General features: G+C 39.1%; 1 protein-coding gene across 1 annotated transcript; it reads right to left on the bottom strand.

Moving 5' to 3' along the window:
* Positions 1-3672: 3672 nt before the first annotated feature.
* On the bottom strand, positions 3673-21745 carry LOC129780384 (zinc finger protein 709-like). The gene is made up of 22 exons (XM_055788594.1): positions 21593-21745; positions 20694-21142; positions 20554-20637; positions 20414-20497; positions 20274-20357; positions 20138-20221; positions 20003-20086; positions 19488-19571; positions 19348-19431; positions 19182-19287; positions 5722-5966; positions 5588-5671; positions 5454-5531; positions 5314-5397; positions 5174-5257; positions 5030-5113; positions 4891-4974; positions 4752-4835; positions 4607-4690; positions 4464-4547; positions 4324-4407; positions 3673-4267 (listed from the first exon to the last, which is right to left on the bottom strand). Exons 1-22 carry the CDS (start codon positions 21613-21615, stop codon positions 4125-4127), a joined length of 2388 nt encoding a protein of 795 aa, XP_055644569.1. The 5' UTR covers positions 21616-21745; the 3' UTR covers positions 3673-4124.
* Between the last annotated feature and the right edge of the window lie 378 nt (positions 21746-22123).

Below are 22123 nucleotides of genomic sequence, written 5' to 3'. Positions count from 1 at the left end.
CTGTAGCTTCAAGTGGGTTATGTTTTAATTACTTTTCCGCATTGCTATGCGCAACGCTCGGAAAGTAATAAACATACATTCGAGCTGGGTGACTAATGTTATTTATTATTTTGGGACAGCGATATTTGGTTGCACTTGACATGCATTGAAATTTATGATGTGTGGGGAAATTGATGTGTGGGAAAGGATAGATGTGTGGGAAAGGAGAACGTGAACGAGGATAATAAGTTATCTCGTTACACTGTCCATTTGTGTGCTTTCCCGAACAGAGCTGTTAATAACGAGCAACTTATCGTCGAGCGAAGAAGGGGCAATCGTAAGACTTACAGTTTCCGTGAATAAAGGAAAAGAAGAAGAACGAAAGGGAATATTTGCCTAGAGTATAAACAGTGGATCTCGATTAGGTAAACGTTCATTCTTCGTGAGGACACCGACTGAACAACATCGTTGCTGTGCAAGCTGGACGGTGAGGAGTGGAGGGGTAATGCGAGAAAAAAGTAAAGTTTTCCAATGATCTTTTTGAAGGTTAGAGACGAATGAACTAAAGAAGTTTAAAGTCTCACGTGTCTTAGTTTCAGATTGAGCTGTAGACGCGATCAAATTACTGACTCGCTGATGTCTCTAGCAATGCAATAATTGCATCAAACCGACGCCATTGCATTAAGGTTCTGAGCTACACAATTGTGTGGGGAATCATCAAGCTAGGGTATCGTCAGCTCACCAAGAAAATAAATGTTCTGGAATTTTGTCTGTGATTTGTGATTCGCATGACGGTAGCAAAACTCTCTCCACAAAGGATGACAGCTAAGCTGATCTAGACCGGCAATATTAACAAAAAGGGCTTCTGTTGAGAAGAGCGCAAAAAGGAGATAAGTGTGTGCATATTTAATTGCTTCAAACCATCGATATATGGATATTTCTGTGTGTGTACGCGCGTGCGTTTTATCGTATTGCGCTGTTGCGGTTGAACATGTCGATCCGAACATGACGACAAGGAGGGGAGATAACGGGACGGAAATATTTGCGCTAGGGTATTAGTAATGAATATCTGCTGAGGCAAATATTCAGCCTTTTTCCATGCAGTTGACATTGTTTGTTTTCCATCATCATAAAGGCTTCGTTGATGCCTTTGACATTGTATCAATGCATTGTATTAACGCTATGGTAAAGCAAGTGTTAAGGTTGTGCACCAAAAAATTATTTGGGAATACCAAGTTATTCAATAAGCTATAATAAGTTATTAATTTATTTGGGTTCGCGTGCCAGTTGCAAAACTCCCTTCAACTAGGATTGCATTTGCGCTAATCTTAACCATAATGAAGCAGTTCTACATATTCGAGGTTGTTGAGATTATCAGGGAGAGTTTATTTCGTTTATTTAGTCACCAGGAAAGTAAATGCCGTTCTGGAATTTTGTATGTGATTTGGTTTCGCTTACCAGTAGCAACTTTGTGAGAGATCGGATCCCTTCTTAAGAATAAGATGAAATGTAAATACATATTAGATATAAGATAGGTTTAAGAATTGAGTGTGATGAGTGTGATTGAGAGTGTGATTGAGAGTGTGAGTGTGATCAATGTCAACATATCCTCATATCCCCTCCTTTTCCTGAAGAAAATATGTCACCCTTCTAAACTCGAGTTGACCGCGAGTAATCGGTTTCCTATATTATTAACATTAGAATTAAGGAAAAATGTATATATACTAGTAACAATACAGTAAGGAGTTCGGCTCCTTTAAACCTATGTAACTGAGCCTGTAAAAATAAACGATTTAAATAAAAAAAAAATACCAGTAGCAAAACTTTCTCCACTAAGGATGATAACTGCGCTTATCTCGAGCATGTATTGTTAATTGTTCGGAGAAGACAAGAATGAATCATCAAACAATAATCGTCAAATGATTCTACAAGAAAAAATATTTCAGGGCGACCAAACTGGTAGAATGGTTATTTCTAAAATTTTGTAGCATTATAAAATAATATTCGCAGTTATAAACAAGCGACTTGAATTAAACTACAGCCTAGTTTTACGTCAACAATACGGTCGTGTCTTGGACACAACCTCCTATATTTTTTACCCATTGTGTACCCAAATGTGTACGTTATATCGATGGTTCGTTATAACGAGGGTACGTTATATTGAAGTTCCCATGTAATTGTTTTTTATAGTTTACATGGTTTTGGACAAAGGGCACTGTATTTCATTATATTCTTTCTTGAAAGTTGAGGGTTTTTACATTTTTTATTTATTTTGGCTTTACGTCTTTACAACATGGCCTGCTCAGCGTATCCTTCCAGCTTTGATCACTTTCTGGGTACTGGGTTCGCCGGTAAGTTGCGTGAGCTTGTGGTTCATCCTTCGCCTCCATTCGCCATTCTCCTGTACCTATCGTGCTCGGAACCGGAATCCAGCATGTATTTGGTTTTAAAAGCATTGATTTTTAGTCCAATTCTCTCTACCTCGTGCTTAAGTCTGGTGTAATGTTCAGCTAATGTTGTTCACAACGATGAGTTTTGGGCGCATCTTAACCATCACTAGGTAGTAGTCCGAATTAATGTTAGCGGCTCGATAGGTTCTGACGTCAGTTATGTCCGAGAAATGCCGACCGTCTATCAGAACATGGTCGATCTGAGATTCTGTTTGATTTGGTGACCTCTAGGTGTATTGGTGGAAGAATTTGTGATAAAAGAAGCGTTCGTATTTGCGTTCCAGCTGCGCGTAGAATTCGTCTTTGTCATCATCGGGACTTGCAAGGTGAAGGCTGTGCACGTTAATGATGCTGATGTTGAAGAATCGGCTCTTAATCTTTAATCTGTACATTTTGGGTCGATTGACCACCATCCAATCACACGCTTCTGCATATTGCCCATCACAATGAAAGCTGTACCTAGCTCGTTAGTGTTGCCGCAGCTCTGGTAGATGATATGACCATCGCGAAATTTTCGTACTGTAGATTCTCCCCAATACACTTCCTGCAGCGTTACGATGTCAAACTTGCGGTTTTTCAATAGTTCGGAAAGCACACGAGTACTTACGATGAAATTGAGAGATCGTCCCAAGTTTCCAATCGTTCGTCCGTTTTCGTCACCTGGGTCTGTGTCGATTAGCCCCGTTCAAATATTCTTGTGTATCCGTTCGTTGCTTGGTGTTTTAGTGGTGCGGCTTGCAAGGCCTGCGACCAACCCGAGATAGTGGGGGTTGGAGGAGGACAATCGTGATACTGCTGCTTTACGTCTCGAGTACCACCAGGACTGGGCAAAGACGCTTATAGCAGCGTCAATTTGCTTAGAGGAGCTGTTTCCGGGCTTTCGTGGCTTTTTTTTGTGACTGGCAATGCCCAATGTTCATCCCACCACACCCTAGACAGCTCCCCTGAACCAGTGCAAGCCAGCAAAACGATCTATGACGATAGATTTTCTGACCCAAACGGGAATCGAACCCGAAGCCCCCATCTTGGCAAGCGCAAAGCTTACCACTAGGTGGGGACCACTGAGGGGTTTTACATAACAAATCCAAAAATCAGAGATGTGTTTTCTTTCGTACCCTTGGTCCCGAGACCATTAAAACAGAATCCAAATTCTCTGGAAACATTTTTCCAAAAAACTAAACTAAAAATCTAACAAAACTAAACAAGCTTATTGACTTTAATTTGATATGACGATCATCTCAATCGGCCCAGTTATTCTAAAGGTGTGGTTTTTTGGAAAAAAGGATTTGAATTTTCGGACCACCCTAACTAAAAAATAAAAAATACGGATCTAAAACTATGCGATAAGGAACAAAACAATGAAATATGGGAATAGAATGACTGTATATGTAGATGTAAACGGGTCGTGCATTTTCAAAACTTCGAATTACATGAAGGAACTCATGAATATATTCATTATATAAATTCGCGCTAGTGTAAACGGTTGATACGGTTTTTATAAATTTCATATTTCTTCACATGAATACTCTAAACGCACAGTAACGAATTGCCGGAATACATTTCTGCTTTCCCCTTCTTCTTCTTCTTCTTCTTTGTTTTTAAGAGGCTTTAAACTTTGCAGCTCATTCGCCTCTATCTGCTTTCCCCACATCCCTGCTCCAGTAAAACCTTATCTGATTGTGTTAACTCTGGAGATCAATGATAAGGTTGTAGGGCTGTTTGATTACATTGCTCGCCAACATATGACACTTCCGTGGAGTGTACTCGGATGTGTGATCTTAGTGCTGTAGATTGCGTAAACGTTTTGAGACAATATGGACACGAATAGGGATGTTCACCTACAAACAGACCACCCTGCTGAATAGTTCTATGTAGTGAAATATTTTTTACCAACCCGTATGGGTCCGGATGTGTGTTCTCAGTGCTGTAGATTGCGTAAACGCTTTGGGACAATGTGGGCACGAATAGGGATGTTCACCTGCAAACAAATAACATTGATAAATAGTTCAATGTAGTGGAACATATTTTACCAACCCGTATGAGTTCGGATGTGTGCTTTAAGCGTTGATGATTGTGTAAAAGTTTTCGGACAATGTAGACAAGAATAGGGACGTTCGCCTGTAAAGGAATGAATCTGCTAATCATTGTAGCATTGCAGTAAAACATTCTTCACTAACCCGTATGAGTTCGAATATGCTTTTGGAGGGTTGTAGAATCCTTAAACGCTTTCGGACAATGTGGACAAGAATAGGGACGTTCACCTGCAAAGGAATGACTGCATGACTGCAGAATTATTCGATGAAGCAGGTGTTCTTTACTAACCTGTATGAGTTCGAATGTGCCTTAAGAGAATTTTACGATCCTTGAATGCTTTTGAACAGTGTTGACAAAAATATGGACGTTCACCTGCAAAAAATAACCCTATTGACTAGTCTAATTTACTAAAATATTCTTTATCAACCCGTATGACTTCGAATGTGCAGTTGGAGCGATGTATGATCCTTAAACGTTTTCAGACAGTGCACACACGGAAAGGGACGTTCACCTGCAAAGGAATGAATTTACTGAATGATTTATTAAGTTAAACGTTCTATACCAACCGGTATGAATTCTAGTGTGCTTTTGGAGCGTTTTACGATCCTTAAACGCTTTGGGACAATCTGTACAAGCAAAAAGACGCTCATCTGCAAAGAAATGACTGTCGAATAGTTTCTTCATAGTAAAATATGGTAAAATAGACCAACCCGAATGAGATCGGATGTGCCGTAGAAGCGTTAAACGATCCTTAAATGCTTTCATACAATGTGCACAAAAATAGGGACGTTCATCTGCAAAGAAATAGCCCTGCTAAATAGCTCATTTTAGTAGACCATTCATTACCAACCCGTATGAGTTCGAATGTGCTTCTGAAGTGTTGTACGATTTTTAAACGCTTTCGTACATTGCGGACACGCAATGGAACGCTCATCTGAAAAGGAATGACTCTGCTAATCATAGCTTCGTAATGAAATGTTCTATACCAACCTGTATGAGATCGTACATGTCGTTGGAACGCTTTACGATCCTTAAACGCTTTCGGACAATGTGGACAGGAAAGAGAACCTGCAAAGGAATGACTCCACTGAAAAGTTAATTGTTTGCAAACAATCTTTACCAACCCGCATGAGTCTGCATGTGCTGCTGAAGCCTGTATGATGTGCTTAATATTTTTCCACATTCTTCACATTCAAACGGTTTCTGCTCTAAAACGGTTTATTAGTCAATGTTTGCAGAATATAACAGCAAATCTCACCTGTGTGTAATCGTATGTGGGCTTGCATCAATCCTTTTGACGAGAAGCCTTTCTTACAAATTGGACATTTTTCGTCCATTTCGCTGAAGGATGTCTCTCCGTCCTCCCCTTTATTTAGCACTTCGGTTTTCGGTTCAATTGGTCCAATGTTCGCTATTGGGTCCGTCTCAGACGCGATATTATCATCCGACAAATCGTGTTCATCAACTAACTCCGGCTCTATCTTGATGGTAATCGTTTCGATGCTGGGAAAGGTTAATAAAGAAATGATTGAAATGGGATGGTAGATAAATGGTGAGACATACAAAACATTCTCCCGAAAAACTTACAGAGCATTGCTAACAGGCGTCATCTCTTTTCTCTTGCAAAATTTGATTTAATGAAATGTATTCAAAGCTCAAAACTTCGTCAAATTATAACAGATAAGTCCAAATTTTACTTTTATTTATTAGAAGAAAACAAAATCTGAGACTAGAACTGCCAATAAATTCAGATTTTGGACTCGGAGGAAACTCGGAGCTGTGTGTGAATGGTTGATTTTAGTAAACAAACATGCATTTCCAATCAATTATACAGTGTTGCCGAAATATGATTCAACTAATATACACTGAAAAAAATAACTAGTAAATACAGTAAGTTACATTTAATGCGACATTTAGCTAATTGGACAGACAGACAGACAGACTGTAATGCGACACGTTTAATTGGACATTTATACCTCTAATTGGACATTTTTGTAAATTCGAGCCATATTTTGACATTTCTCTTCAGTTTGCCATTTCATAATGGAATGATATACGATCCAACAACGAGTCGAGATTATCAAAATTTACTACCGAAATTCGAAGCCAATGGCCTTAACTTTAAGAGCGCTACGTCCAATTTATGGTCGTCATAATCGACCTGCCAGATCAACAATTGAGCGTCTAGTGGAAAATTTTGAATCCACAGGCAAGCGTTCTCAAGCGTTGGGCATCTCTGTGACGTCGTTGTGGCGAATTTTGCGAAAAGATCTTGGCCTACATCCATACAAGATCAAATTGACGCAAGAACTGAAGCCGCTTGACCGCCAGAAGCGCCGTATGTTCGTGAATTGGGCTGAGCCACAACTTGAAAATGATCCGGATTTTCATAGAAAAATCATCTTCAGCGATTAGGCTCATTTCTGGCTGAATGGCTTCGTCAATAAGCGAAATATGCGTTATTGGTCAGGCAGCAATCCACACGTTCCTCATGAGTCCCCATTGCATTCCGAAAAAAAATACGGTTTGGTGCGGGTTATGGTCCAGCGGCGTCATTGGGCCGTACTTCTTCCGTGATGATCAAGACCGGCACGTTACTGTGAATGGAAATCGCTACATCTCAATGATAATCGATTTTTTTGGCCCGAATTGGATGATATGGACTTGGACAATATGTGGTTTCAACAGGACGACGCCACAAGGCACACAGCGAATTTAACAATCGATTTTTTGAAAACCAATTTTGGTTAGCGTGTTATACCATGGACAGACATACAACTGTACTAGCGCTGTACGTGTACAGCGTTATACAGGTACCACGATAGCATGACACACATACTTTGGTTGTACATTGTACCGCATGTCAGACTGACAATCAGAAGTTTGAATTTATTGCATTGTATTTTAACCAATATTTCAATGAAAAAGGTTTTTATTTAGCGTCTAAACTATCGAACACAACAAATATGTTTCCAATCTGAGTTATTAACTCAAGAGAAAGTCAGTGAAAAGAATGTTTACCAAGTGTTTTGATTCGATTTGTTCATGCTACCGACCACTAGCCGTCTATGGCGCAGCGCACAGTACAACTGTAGCCATGTACAGCGGTAAAATAGGTCGGTACAGGTACAGCGATTGTACCGAGTTGCTTGCATGGTTCTAGCGCTGTACATGGTGACAGACATACAATTTTCGAAGTACAACGCAAATACAGCTGTATGTCTGTCATAAGTGTTATCTCACGAAATGACCCAGTCAATTGGCCGCCTCGATCGTGCGATTTGACGCCGTTAGACTATTTCCTTTTGGGGCTACGTCAAGTCTATGGTCTATGCCAACAAGCCAGCGACGATTGATGAACTGCGTATGAATATCGAACGTGAAATTGCACCAGTATCTGCCGATTTATGCTTGAAAACCGTCAAAAATTGGGTTTAGCGGCTGGACTTCAAGCGTACCCGCGGTGGCCACGCAAAAAGAATCGAGTTCCATACATAATGGCATAATCACATGTACTTTCACACGAATAAAGAATAAATTCGTATTAAATTACAATCGTATAAAATATCAATGTGTATCCGGAATCGTATAAAATGCAAAAATAACGATCCTCTATATCATTGATGGATTAAGTCGCATATCGATATCACAATCATCCTAGTATCGTGATATGCAGTATTATATACGCACATTCTATTCATTTTATATAGCATTGTCGGATCAAATGGCATATTCATGTAAAAGACATCGTATATCGTTATAAAGCCGCATATATGCATATAAAATGTGGCATATACGTATATCGTCTTCACTTTTGCATTTATATGCCAGTTATATGCATTACATATCATCCGAATGTGCCTTGTGTGTATGTATATCGCCTCCAATTATGGCTATTTATACGATTTAATGTTTGCTGGGTCGCCTCCATCTATGGCCATTCATACGATTTTATATTTTCTGGGACATGACAGCTGCTTGCGAATCAGGTTGGATGAATTTTCGACAAACACATACGACATACAAATATACGATTTACTACGGGCGAACAAAAAAAACGAATGTGGAAAAATGTGCGTGAGGTTATAATTATTTTTATAACCTCACGAGCTGTATGTATGACAACATTTATGTTCCTAGATATAGGAATTATTTAATTGACTTTTAGTGGGAAAAAATGTTTAAAAATAAGTGATGGTTAAAAAAAACTGCTCCGATGGGATTCGAACTCCGGTTGTTTGGATGGTGAGCAACAGCTATCTCGCGCGGCTATCTGGAATATAATTCTCAAACAGTTGGAACTCGTACATATAATGCGAAAAAAATGTAATCGGATACTTCATTCCTGGTACTCTACTGTGTTTTAGTGGAAATATCATCAAATTTATATAGAAGTAATCAACTAAGGTTCAGTGCTATGAGTTTTATGTGATCAAATAACATGAAGTAAAAGTTTTCAGTCAAATTTTACCAATTCGAAGCTGTTTTCGGGCGTGCTGATCTGCTGATCGTATGATCCGGTTCCGACTCACAAACTGGTAGAGTTTAATCTGCCTCCCTAAATCACCATACATACCATCGGCAGCGTAGTGAGGGTAGACAGCGGTCCTGGCAAACTATGAATGTGCCGCCCCAAAAAATACCGCTTTTTTTCAAATTTATCACTATAATTACACTTATGTGCCTACTCTATCAATTTTTTGTTTTAAATCCTATTCAATTTGAACAAGGAGAGTGTCACCCATATCTAGGTGACGGGCAACGAATGTGTTATTTCAATTTTTCCAAAATCAAAGAGAGTTTATTGGTTTCATGTACGGAAAGAAGCAACTACTCATGATGAATGTCTTTTTACTCAATTGAAAGATGAAATATAATTTGGGAAAAAAAAAATAAAAACTATACTATATGCTCTGTTCATTCGACATCGCGGATCTTGATATTTCATATTCCTAATATGATGTAATATGTCCCCAATTACGATATCATATGATTTTCTCTGCGAGTACTTTTGTACTCGCTTATCTTTGTTCAGATCAATTATTCTTTTCTACAAATCCTGCCGGTCGTTTTCGTTGCTAACGTCGTAATCGTTGCTAACGTATGCTAACGGGTTGTTACGTTGCCGGTGTATGTAAATGTTTTCATAAGAATTGCATGGTAGAATGAGTGACGTAACGTGATGTGACGGGACGTGAACGTGACGTGGATGTTGTATGTGAATCGCACTTAATACGGCAAGGGGTTAAGGCAATGGAACCACTTTTGCATATGTCGATTACGTTTATGTCTCGGATGGATTTTAGAATGTTTGAATCTCGAATGGATTTTACAAGTCGATCTCAATCAGCTTTCAGAAGGCAACATCTTGCTAATTTCAAACCCGATCGTGTTCCGGAATAATGGTGATGTTGATAATGCTGAAAATTTTGCAATGAAAGAACTAAATTAGTTGCCGCTTGAGAGGTTCGAAAGAGTACAATCACGAATACTAGCTCGCGATATTTCATTAAGACATAACTAATGGATTTATTTAGCCAGCTACATTCCTCAAATTCACTTGTCTATTCCACTTTCTCTTCCCTATGAATAAGCAGCACCCGTTGAGATCAGTTCACTAAATTATCCACACAAACTTCACGAGGGACACCTCACGGTCATAAGATATCTTATCTGCGTTCCCTGGATATAATTCGAGTTGACGGCGGAATGGTATTGACATCAGGATATGTATGGATATGGAAAATTTTTTCTTGGCGTTATTTACCTACTAGAAGTACGTTGTTCTGACTCTAATTTGAGCTAATTTCTATGAATTTTCAGATGTTCTCACCAAAACATACCATTATAATATAAAACTTTCTTTAGACACAATTTTTGTATGATATTTTTTCACTACTTGCAAGCAAAAATGATGTTCATTTAAATTGAGTACTAATTTGATTTGGGAAAACTAATTTTCATTCATAATTTTTATTTTAAAAGTGTGTTCATTTCTTCTGCAAACCCATATTGTCATGCATACTCCCCCATTTCGTAATACGAAGCTCAATGCCGTCAACGCGGATGACTACGACCCACCACAGGTAATGTTTCAGACAAGGATAATATCGACGAAGCAAGCTAGTTTTATTTGCTAGAAGTTTTGATCAAGATGTGTGGAATAAAGGTGTGACCGTGTCGTCAATAAGTGCGCGAGGGGAAACGGTATAAATATACAGAGGACTGTGGAAAGGGATTTGACTGCAAATAGAGATGTCTAAATTTTCGTTTATTCAATTGTCGATTAATCGTGGGGTCATTTTTAAATATTCGATTCATTCGAATAATTGTTTTTCAGTATTAGATTAACCGAGCGAATATTTATTTCTTGTAATCAAAAAGAACAGACATATTTGTAATAAAAGACGGGTGGGTAATGTCGGGGACATAACCGGAGTGACGTAGGACTATACAAAGGGGACAGCTTTTGTTAAATATATATTTTAAATATATTGTTTTATTTTCTTCTCCTACGTGAATACCTACCTACCTACCTGAAAAATGGATTAGTTTACTGTTTACTCTTTATGAATATGTTGATGGTTCTGAAAAGAACCTTTGGTGTTGTGTTTTTGTTATCACTCGATATTCCCATCTTGTTCGGTTAAACCTTCCTGTTTAGCTATTGCGTTTGCCACTCGCCACAGCTTTCACAGTTGGAAAATTTCTTCCCATCCAGCTTGTGACATGTTGTTCAGTAAATTAAATTTAATGCGACGTGACGGAGAAACACTTTGCCACTTACTAAAAAGTTGCCTTGATGAGCGCCGAACCAAAGCTGCTCTGTTCTTGATGCAGGTTCTCTGATTGTCGTGAGCAGCTTTGCAAGCCAACTCGAGCACTCCGACGGCCGAAACTCTATAATGGCTGTTAGGTATACTGGTGCTCCGGCACGGCACCACACGGGTTTACGGTTTGAAAGAAAATAAGATATTTTTTTGGGGTCCGCGTGTTTTATACTCTAGCGGTACACACTCACAGGATAGAGACAAATCGGCAGACTCAGCCAGAGGGGCGAGTCCAATGAGACGAACGAATGAGCGTTAAAAGGGAGCGATGGCAAAGTTTAAAGCCTTTTAAAAACAAAGAAAGAAAGAAAAATACATTCATTACGATTTGTTCGCTCGTTGGATTCACATGCAGGCTAAAAAGGGTCCTTTTCAGGATCACAAAATTATCTTCAATCTAAAGAGTTTATTGTTTTGTTATCACTCGATCTCCCCATCTTGTTCGGCTAAACCTTCCTGTTTAGCGATTTGTTGCCACTCGCCACAGCTTTCACAGTTGGAAAATTTCTTCCCACCCAGCTTTGTGACATGTTGTACAGTAAATTACATTCAATGCGACGTGCCGAAGCGCCACTCAGTGTCGCATTGGAGGCGATTTTAACCTGTAATTGAACATTTGCGATGACAGTGGTACAGTGTCGACTTTCAATGTGGGGTCATAATTTGGATCTCTATGTTTACAAAAATGTCCAACTAAATAAGTCGCATTACATGTCCGTCCAATTAGCTAAATGTCGAACTAATAGTAAATTACTGTACTTTCAATCTGGAAACAATTTAATAATTCGTGAAAATGGAATAATCAGGAAAGTCCCCAACTATCAATAAGCTCAGAACAACTGCCAAATTCACATACTCATCAGATCCTGGCAAACAAATTATGAAAAAATCAATTTGTGTTTTATTATTATTTTGGATATTATTTTAGAAAGCATTGAACTGTATTTCGTAAACTCTTTTTTGAAAGGTTTAATGACCCTGATAAGCGCCGTGTTTTATGGAATGGTTCCAATTTAGAAAACTTAGTACTCGTGGTTTTGAAAAAAACCATTTCGAACGCCCTCGATGCCGCCTTGTTCTGGATTTGCCACCAAAGCAGTTTGTATAAAGAACAAACTTTTTTCTTCTGCTACCTGATGCCGTTTTGCGATTGCGTTTGCCACTCGCCACTCGCTGCAACTGCCTGTTGTCTTGATGTCCACCGAACCGAATGTGTTCTGTTCCGAATGCGGGTTTTTTTATCGTCGCGAGCTGCGAGCAGCTAACTCGATCACTTCGGCGGCCGAAACTATAACTTCGCCGGCTAGGTGGACTGGTGCACTGGTACTAACGCGCTTGGCCTAGCTACCCTTGAAGGGGAACTTCAGATCAACACGGTTCGAGCGGGATTTTGTCTTTCCCTTCACTTTTCCTCCTTTACCATGTCCAGACATGGCTGCTTGGGTTGGTTTGTTGAAGTGTTTTGATGCGAACCGATGTGGTGTACGGTTTGAATGAGAATGATCGTTACGGCAGCGGAGCGGGGATTTTTAAGCTGACTGGCTGGCTCGAGAATTACCCATGTGTGAGACAGCGACCAATGTTTCGTTCATTTTTTTCTTTTTCTTTTCCAATGGTGCTTCATTCTATTTCGCTGCTGCTCTGGTTGCCCGTTTTGGTCGGTACGATTTGAGAAGCACAAAATGGACCAATCAAAAATAGGCACATAGTGCATTTTGACAATGCTTGATATTTCACAATTATTCAATTATTCATCTCAAGAAAAACGAAATGTTATTTGTTATGATAGATGCGTAGATATATTTCCTATCAATTGATGCAAAAACCTTTGCGATCTATTGAGAAATGCTCGAGTTATAAGCGTTCCAAATGTTGCATTTTTTCCTACTTGTTCAGTGCCTAGATTTCCATTTCACCCCCTATATCTTCCGGTTAGACGTAGTCCTACGTCAAAAGTATGATGTCATAATTTTAAAAGTTACACTAAATATAATTTTGAAATAAACATGGTGCAGAATAATTGTTTTTGAATGAAATGGTATTTTAGTATATTGGTAAATTTACCATTTCATGATTTTTTGAGGACGATTGAAAAAAAAGTACACAATGAGAATGATGCACAGTATTATTATTGTACCAACATAAATTTTTTTCTGTTCAAAATTACCTGTTCTTTGAATGTTGAATGAAATAGCTGATTTGTTTGAATATTTCTGCTTGGTTCTTATAGCTACTAGTTCAAAATAGGTACATTTATAGAATCATTGACCACTAGTATGGTATATTTTCCTCGGCACGCTGAATTTGAATAATACTATTTTAGAACGGGAGCTGAGACCACCTTCTTTAAGTCCGCATTTTACTCCTGCAGACCCTGAATTCTTCTTCCCAGTCTCTTCCACCAACAGGGAATCATTTTTATGGTTCAACCGTAAATGATTTAGCATATCCGAAGAATTTCGACGAAACACCATGACGGTTAACACTCCTATACTCGCGCATAGGTCTGAGAGACCAAGAAATCAATAATTCGTTCATTTTTCAGAAAACATCAACACTACGACATTGCGATTCTCTCTAGCTTCGTCATTCGTTGTTCATCATCGTTTAGCGTATCGTATAAGTTGGTACGAAGGGGACGTATATCACTTTTTCACCACCTTCGGTCTGAGACACCGACGCGCGTACAGGAGTAACTTTTTTGGACAAGTGACTTTTTTTCCTATTTTAGAATATTGTTCAATGAAATGTATAAATTAATGTGAGTGGCGTGGAATATTTATTAAATATAATGCATTATATCATTTTCGGACTATTCTTATTTGATTTAGTCCTTTTGTCACCGGATTGAATGGATTCATATATTATTTGTCGATATACTCGTCGTTAGATTCATACGTGCAAAAGTAAAGTACAAATGTTTGACATTCGTATAGTTGTTCACTAAATATAATGGTCACGCATATACACACTTGTGCAATAAATGCACTTGCGGAAGAATTGTAAACTGTAAATTATGAATTAATCGGTGGCTTATGGTTATTTTTACAGTTACAGCTTCGGGTTTTTTCTATAATATATGAGCTGAACAACATCGACGATAAAACAAGTCGCAGGGAGTTCCTAGATATCCTTTTATATCATCTTTTTATGCCCCATCAAAAACAGGCATTAAGTTTTTGTTAACCAAGAACACAGAAACAAAGAATATTAGATACAGGAAAACTTGAAATTCCAGAAACCTTACAATCGAATAATTAACCGACGTCTCTAACTGCAAAACGCGGGAAAAATTCCTCCTTCACCGACCGACACCGAAAGTCTATTTATTCTCTTGAGCTGAAACATATAAGATAGAGTATATTACAAACCTAACTTTAACCGTAAAAGACTTACCTTTTAATTTTTCAATGCTCTTATTCCCACCAAAACAATACCTCACACAAAGAGCAAAAAAAAGATATTGCAAAATATTGCAGATTGTTTACATACAAAATCCAAGATGGCTGAAAGGCCTTTCTCATAAGTTGCCGTATTGTATCTATCGTGGATTGTATCTATCGTGAGTTTTGATGTTAGTTTCAACCAAGATGGTGGAGTCAACAGGTGGCTCGTAATTTACACTATTTAGAAAAGAAGTATGAGGAATGGCAAGACGAAAAGTTTGGATTTATTTATGTTATTACTTACGTTGGTATGGTTACATTTGATTTCGTCGAAGGTATTTGAAGCTGTATAATAAATAAACAGTTGTCGTTGAAAATAGTAACCTAGTAACCTTTATGCATATGCTTCCGCCAGCTGGCTCGGCTAGAGATGTGCCATCCGCTCATGAGCTGTTCCGAAGAATCGACTCTTTGAAGTGAGTTGACGCGGAACAGCTCGCAAAAAAAATCAAACAGCTCTTCAGCTCACTTTGATGATGATGAAGGAGAGAAAAGAGCTGTAGAATTGAAGAGAGTGTGTGAGCTGTAAGATTCAAATGAACTGACCGTCTCTCGCTCTTCGTGTTAAGACATCAGTTTAGTTTCATTTGTCCCTCGTCTTTTCAACTGTTATATTCGCGTTGACGGCATTGAGCTTTGTTTACCAGTTTAGGGGGCGCCAAAAATAATAATTGGCTCTCAGGCAGAATGAACACGTTTTTAAAATTCAAATTATTAATGAAAATTAACTTCTGTGTATCAAATGAGTATTCTATTTCAATGAAAAACACTTTGTTTGCAGGCGGTGCAAAAATCTCATAAGATTTTTTTTTTTTTGAAGAAAACTTTCTATTGTAATGTAAAGCCTCAGTAAAAATGTCGGAAATGTTGTACTCGCCGAGTCTGTTGTAAATAATAGTCTGGAATACGTGTTTCAAGTAATTAATAATATGGTGTGAAAAATTTCATTTGAATTTTAACATTTTCAAACTGGCTTCGTGGCTATCGAGTTTGGGACCCAAATTGAAAGTCGGCACTGACAACTGAGCTGAAGAGCTGTTCATAAAGAACAGCTTATTTAGATGAGCTGATATGATCAGAGCTGTTCATCATGATGAGCTGATTTGCACACCTCTAGGCTCGGCTAATGTTATATGATTTATTCAGGGAATGTTTTGATCGTGGTACCTCCACTGGCGCATAATTTGCAGCTTTGTTTTTTTGTGCCGGTTCATAACGGCAATCAACCGTTCCGGCGAAACTGTAATCAATGTTTAGTGTTGTTTGGATACCATCTATGTATTCAAAGTCACGGGATACGTCCGAACGGCAATTCTGACATTACGTTTTACCTTCCACTTCACTTTCCTTGGTTTCAACAAAAACAACTATTAAAACTCATGATCTGACTCAACAGGCCCTAAATAGTTTATATATATTGGAAACTTCAACAAATTGACTTGTTTTTCAATAATGTTTCGGGAAATTTGCTCTTGCTGTTTTAAATTGGGGATTGTTAACACGAAAATGAGTCCAAAATGAATAGTTTTTGGTTTTTTCGCACTCCAAAAAATCATACAGATTACTAGATATCAGAACTAGTTACCACATGAGGCTAGAATTGACAATTTATTGTTAAAGAAGAGAAAGAATAAAATCGTTGGTGGCAATATAGTTGCCATTATCCGTGAAAGGGTTAAAGTAAGGTTTAAATACGCGTCCACATTATGCCAATCGGCCTTGGTCGCCCGGTAAAACCGACTAAATGTGGACGTACCACCTTGGCTTGCCGACGTGCTGAAAACCGACTCGAATCAAACCGAACCCAACCCGAAACAAGTGGGTCCGGTTCGAGAAAGACGAACCAAAACAAAACGAAGTAAATTAGCGTTGACGACATAGTGATTCGTGTGTTCGTGACGGCTTCGTGCATCCGATGGGACTTCGGCTTCGTGCACCAGATGGGGCATCCACATTACATAACGAACCGAATATGCCGCCTGGTACAGGCCGACCGGCATCTTTCGGCATAATGTGGACGCGCCTTAAGAATGCACTGTAAGATGATGGCTTTTTATCATACTCTGCTAAATTAAATAAACGAAAGAAAAAAAGGCGATCGATCGATTAATATTTCTGTAGGTACGGTTTTATGAAGAAGAATATACCTGATTTGTTCTTCAACAGTTTACTATTAAAAATAAAAAGTATTAATTTCATTTTATTTTATTTTATTCTAACACCGTCTTCGAATATTCGTACAGACTGCTTTTGTTTACTTACAAACTAGGTATAATTAGTAATCTTAGATTTAAACACATTTTTAGTCAAATTGAAGTCAAATACGTCACAAACAGCATTAAACATACGAAGACATGTATCAAACGGGTTGTTGTAGCCGTAATTCGTTCTGTGGTAAGGAATGGCAAGTAAACATGTGTTTCGGAAGCGACGAGGAGGAACGTTCAGCGGAATCTGTGCGAGAAGTTCAGGGCAGTCAATACCTCCTTGAATTATATCGAAAATGAACATCCGCTGTATTGTAACGCGTCTGGTCGATAGTGGCTCCAATCCAATTAGTCTGCACCGGTCGGAATAAGGCGGAAGATTGGTGGGGTCGTTCCATGGAAGTTGTCTCAGAGCATAACGTAGAAACTTTTTCTGCACCCGTTCGATCATTAGTGTATGAGCTACGTAGAACGGAGACCAAACAGGGGCAGCGTACTCCAGAATGCTCCGTTCCCACGAACAGTATAGTGTCTTTAAAACGTAAACGACGGTAAACTCGTATGCATGACGGCGAATGAATCCCAGCACAGAGAAAGCTTTAGCCGTTATAATGCCCACGTGCTCATTGAATCGTAGTTTCGAATCGATCATGACTCCGAGGTCACATATGGACGATATACGTTCCAAAGTTATCGTTTCCATTTTATATTGAAAGAGGGTGGGGCGATTCGAACGACCAAAGGAAATTATTTTGCATTTCTTCTCATTGACCCGCATTCCGTTTTCACCACACCATTCCAGTAGTGTATTTATATCTTCTTGAAGAACTAAGCAATCCATGGGAGATGAAATCGTCCTGTAGATCTTCAACTCATCTGCAAATGCGAACTTGGACGATGAAAGTAATGAGCACATATCGTTGATGTACATGTTGAATAATAACGGTCCAAGCACACTCCCCTGCGGAACACCAGATGTGATACTAAAACTACAAGATTTAGCTGAGTTGACCACGGCATATGCTGTACGATCACGAAGATATGAAGAAATCCACTCCGTAATCGAGTCAGGAAAACCTATGCACTTTAGCTTCTCAACAACGAAAATGTGCGGAACAGTATCAAAGGCTTTTGCGAAGTCAATATACACCGCATCAACTTGTCGTCTCTCTTCAATTTCATGTGACAGTGCACATAAGGTTCGTTGTAGTAGAGCGATGCTGCATAAACCCGTGTTGACCTTCGAAGATAATCGGTGACGCCGCGTTGTAGAGGATATTGTGCATCAGTCTCTCAAATACCTTGCTGAGACAGCAAAGTATAGATACGCCACGATAATTTATCACCTTACTGTAATTGCCAGATTTATGAATAGGGATGACGTAGGCAGATTTCCAAGCCGCTGGAAAGGTTCTTTCCTGAAGCGATCGATTAAATATGCGAGCAATTGGATTCGCAAGCTCTTTGGCACAACTTTTTAACAACAAGGGTTGTATGCCGTCAGTACCACATCCCTTTTTGATGTCAAGGTCATCAAAAGCTTTTTCTACTTCCTCAACAGTAAATTGAATGTCGGGTAGGTTGATGTTGTGTGAAGGAATATGTGTAAAACAGTCACTCTTTTGTACAGGAGATGCTCTGCTAAACACGCTCTCGAAGAACCTAGCGAACAGGTTAGCGGCATCCGCATTGGTGTTGGCCTGGACATAGTTAAAAATAACATTTCAAGGGATGTTGGAGGAAGTTTGCCGTTCCTTTACGAATTTCCAAAAGCGCGATGGATTTTGTCTGATGCTGGCTTGGATCCTGTATAAATAGTTATTATAGGCGAATGAGAGCACTGATTTGTACGACACTTCTATTTCTCGCAGATATTCTCGGTCGCGCTCGGATTTAGAAATGAAAAAGCGGCGACGGGCCTTCCTGAGGACATTGCGGATATGTCGTAGTTCAGAGGTCCACCATGGTTTGCTGAAAATGTGTGATGTGCGTCTTTTTCGCTGTACATGTTTTCTAAGCACTGAGTGAAGCTTGTCATAGAATATCGATACTATTCCATCCACAGATCCGTTTAGCAAGATAATTAATGGTTTCGGATTCTTTCTAGTTTCCTTCTGTGCCTAAAGGTACAGACCCTTCCACTTTTTTTGCCATCACGGTCCCAGTTATTCCTGTTCCGAGCCGCCTGTCTCCACTGGGCTGGTTGTGTTTACTATTCATGTTTGATTACATTACTCCTGAACAAGTGGCACTTCCTTGGTGTGTATTCGAATGTGAGTTCTTAGCGTAGTAGATTGCGTAAACGCTTTGGGACAATGTGGGCACGAATAGGGACGTTCGCCTGCAAGGAAATAACCCTGCTAAATATGTAGTTCAATGTAGCAAAATATTCTTTACCAACCCGTATGAGTTCGGATGTGTGTTCTAAGCGTTGCAGATTGTGTGAACGTTTTCGGACAATGCGGACAAGAATAGGGACGTTCGCCTGCAAAGGAATGACTCTGCAGAACGATTCGTTAAAGCAATGTGTTCTTTACCAACCTGTATGAGTCAGAATGTGCTTTTCGAGTGTTTTACGTTCCATAAATGCTTTCGAGCAATGTGTACACGCATAGGGACGTTCACCTGCAAAACATGGCCCATTTGATTGGTTCATTATAGGGCCTCATTCCCTTATGCACTTTACGGTGAAAACGAAATGAACGGCACGCCATTGGACTACGTTTTACAAGTTAGTGAAGCGTCAAAGATGATAACGGGTTTTCAGGCAGAATGAATACCTTCCAAATAGAAATTATGAATGAAAATTAACTTCTCCGTATCAAATTAATGCTCTATGTGAATGGAAAACTTTGTTTTTTTCATGTGGTAAAATAATCTCCTACAAAAATTGTATCTGAAGATAATTTTATATTATAATGACACGTTTTTGTGGAAAACTTATTTCTTATCCAGATGTCGACACCGTACCGTTGTCATCGCGGATACACTTCATTTCATTTTCACCGTGAAGTAAAAACAGAACTAAAACTCATAGTAAAACATTCTTCACCAACCTGTATGAGCTCGACTGTGTCGTAGGAGCGTGTTACTATGCTTAAACGCTTTCGGGCAGTGTGCACATGCATAGGGACGTTCACCTGCAAAGGAATGACTGCTGAATGATTCATTGCAGTAAAACATTCACTAACCCGTATGAGCTCGGATGTGCTGTTGGAGCGTTGTACGATCCTTATACGCTTTCGGACAATGTGGACAAGAATAGGGAAGTTCGCCTGCAAAGGAATCAGTTGATTGGATCATTGTAGTAAAACCTCATTTACTAACCTGTATGAGTTCGAATGTGCTGTTGGAGTGTTGAACGGTCTCTATAAGTTTTCAGACAATGAGGACAAGAATAGGGACGTTCACCTGCGAAGGAATGACCCTGCTGAATGATTCATTGTAGTATAACATTCTTTACCAACCCGTATGAGTTCGAATGTGCTGTCGGAGCGTTGCACGATCTCTAAACGCTTTCGGACAATGTACACAAGAATAGGGACGCTCATCTGCGAAGAAATAACAATGCTAAATAGTTCGATGTAGTAAATTATTCTTCACCAACCCGTATGAGTTCGAATGTGCTGTTTGAGCGTGGTATGTTGCATAAATGCCTTCGGACAATGTGGACAAGAAAAGGGACGTTCACCTGCAAACGAATAACTCTGCTAAATGGTTCTTTGTAGTATAACGTTCTTTACCAACCTGTATGAATTCGAATGTGCTGTTGGATCGTTTTACGGTCCTTAAACGCTTTCGGACAGTGTGGACAAGCATAGGGACGTTCGACTGCAAAGAGATGACTCTGCAATTCGGTTTCCTGTTCAATTGACTCTATGTTCGCTATGGGGTCTGTCCCAAAAATGTTATCATTATCCGACAGCTCGTGATCATCAATCATTAACTCTGGCTCCATCTTGATGTCAGCCGGTTCGGTCCTGGACAAAATTTGGAACCAACTCTCGGGAATGTGGTAGACGGTGATGAGCTGTTGGTGGCATTTGTCGCACGTAGGATAACTGCTCAACTGGGCAATGGAACTGTTCAATTTCTGCAGGATAGTTTTTAGCTTCCGCTCTTCATGGTGAGTAGGGACCAGCGTCTGTTGAAATTCCTCATTGCATATACCTGAGCAAAAGCTACATTGGCCAATGCTGGAATGGGACGTAGTCAAACATCAGTCTTAAAAGGTTTCAGCAATATATAACAATTTCGACATGCATACGGATTACGGAATATTTAATCCAATAATGAATGTATTAGTTGTAAATTTTCCAATGTCGATTCCTTAAACCATAATTGTCCAATGTATATTAACCCATTAGTGCCCAACGTATGAAATTTAATACACAAAAATGCCCGTTTTTGATGAAACTAAAGTGTTAGGCGCATTTTAAATGATACCACATGACAATTTAAGAGTGTTTTTTGTGTCAGTGTCATTTTTGTTGTTTTGTTGTATATTGAAGTTTGCAAAGTTCGAGTTTTCCGCAAAAGTCACAAAGTAAACATAACCTACACCTGGGCAGTAATGGGTTAAGTTCTGATAATTTTAGCAGACCGTTACAGGTGAAATTCCCTAAACATTCTCCCAATGAACTTACAGCATGTTGCTAGCAAGCGCCATGTCATTTCTCACCCAAATTTTGATATAATGGATCCAAACAATCAACTATTACAAAAAAAACTAGAATTATTTCAAGAGCAAACCAAACAAGTAATTTTGTATACATAAATGTAATTATAGATATTCACGTTGACGGCGGAATGGTGTCGACATCTAGATACGACATTAGTTTGTATCTGAGAGTTTGTATGAGGCCAATTCAGAGTACGTTTATGACAAGGTAGTCTGAACTAACTAGTGCATCAATAGTAGTGAGACTGTGACGTATTAACTTTGCAAGTATCATGGGACGGTATTATAAATTTGTCTAAATTAGTTTATTTCTATTGTATTTTGACTTAATGTATATATTTATTCATTGCAGCGTGAAGATAATACAAATAGGTTTTCTTTCTAATCAAAACCTAGGGGAAATTGTGGATCGGCAATCCGGATTTTGACTTCCTGAAGCTTTCTGTAGCTCTCCGATACCTCTTGCCGTAGTGTTTGAATTGAGCTATCAGAACCG

Source organism: Toxorhynchites rutilus, chromosome 1, assembly GCF_029784135.1.
Source record: "Toxorhynchites rutilus septentrionalis strain SRP chromosome 1, ASM2978413v1, whole genome shotgun sequence".
Taxonomy (NCBI): Eukaryota; Metazoa; Arthropoda; class Insecta; order Diptera; family Culicidae; genus Toxorhynchites; species Toxorhynchites rutilus.
Note: the sequence above shows the minus strand (reverse complement) of the source record. Positions and strands in the feature narration are given on the sequence as shown.

Bases quoted from the DNA above. Each gene is read 5' to 3' on its own strand.
- LOC129780384 (XM_055788594.1), bottom strand. From the start codon at position 21,615: ATGGCGCTTGCTAGCAACATGCT. The intron at 20,638-20,693 runs GTTGGTAAAGAA...ATTCGTTTGCAG, and splicing joins GCACATTCGAATTCATACAG to GTGAACGTCCCTTTTCTTGT. The intron at 19,572-20,002 runs GTTGGTGAAGAA...CATGTTTTGCAG, and splicing joins ACACAGTCGAGCTCATACAG to GTGAACGTCCCTATGCGTGT.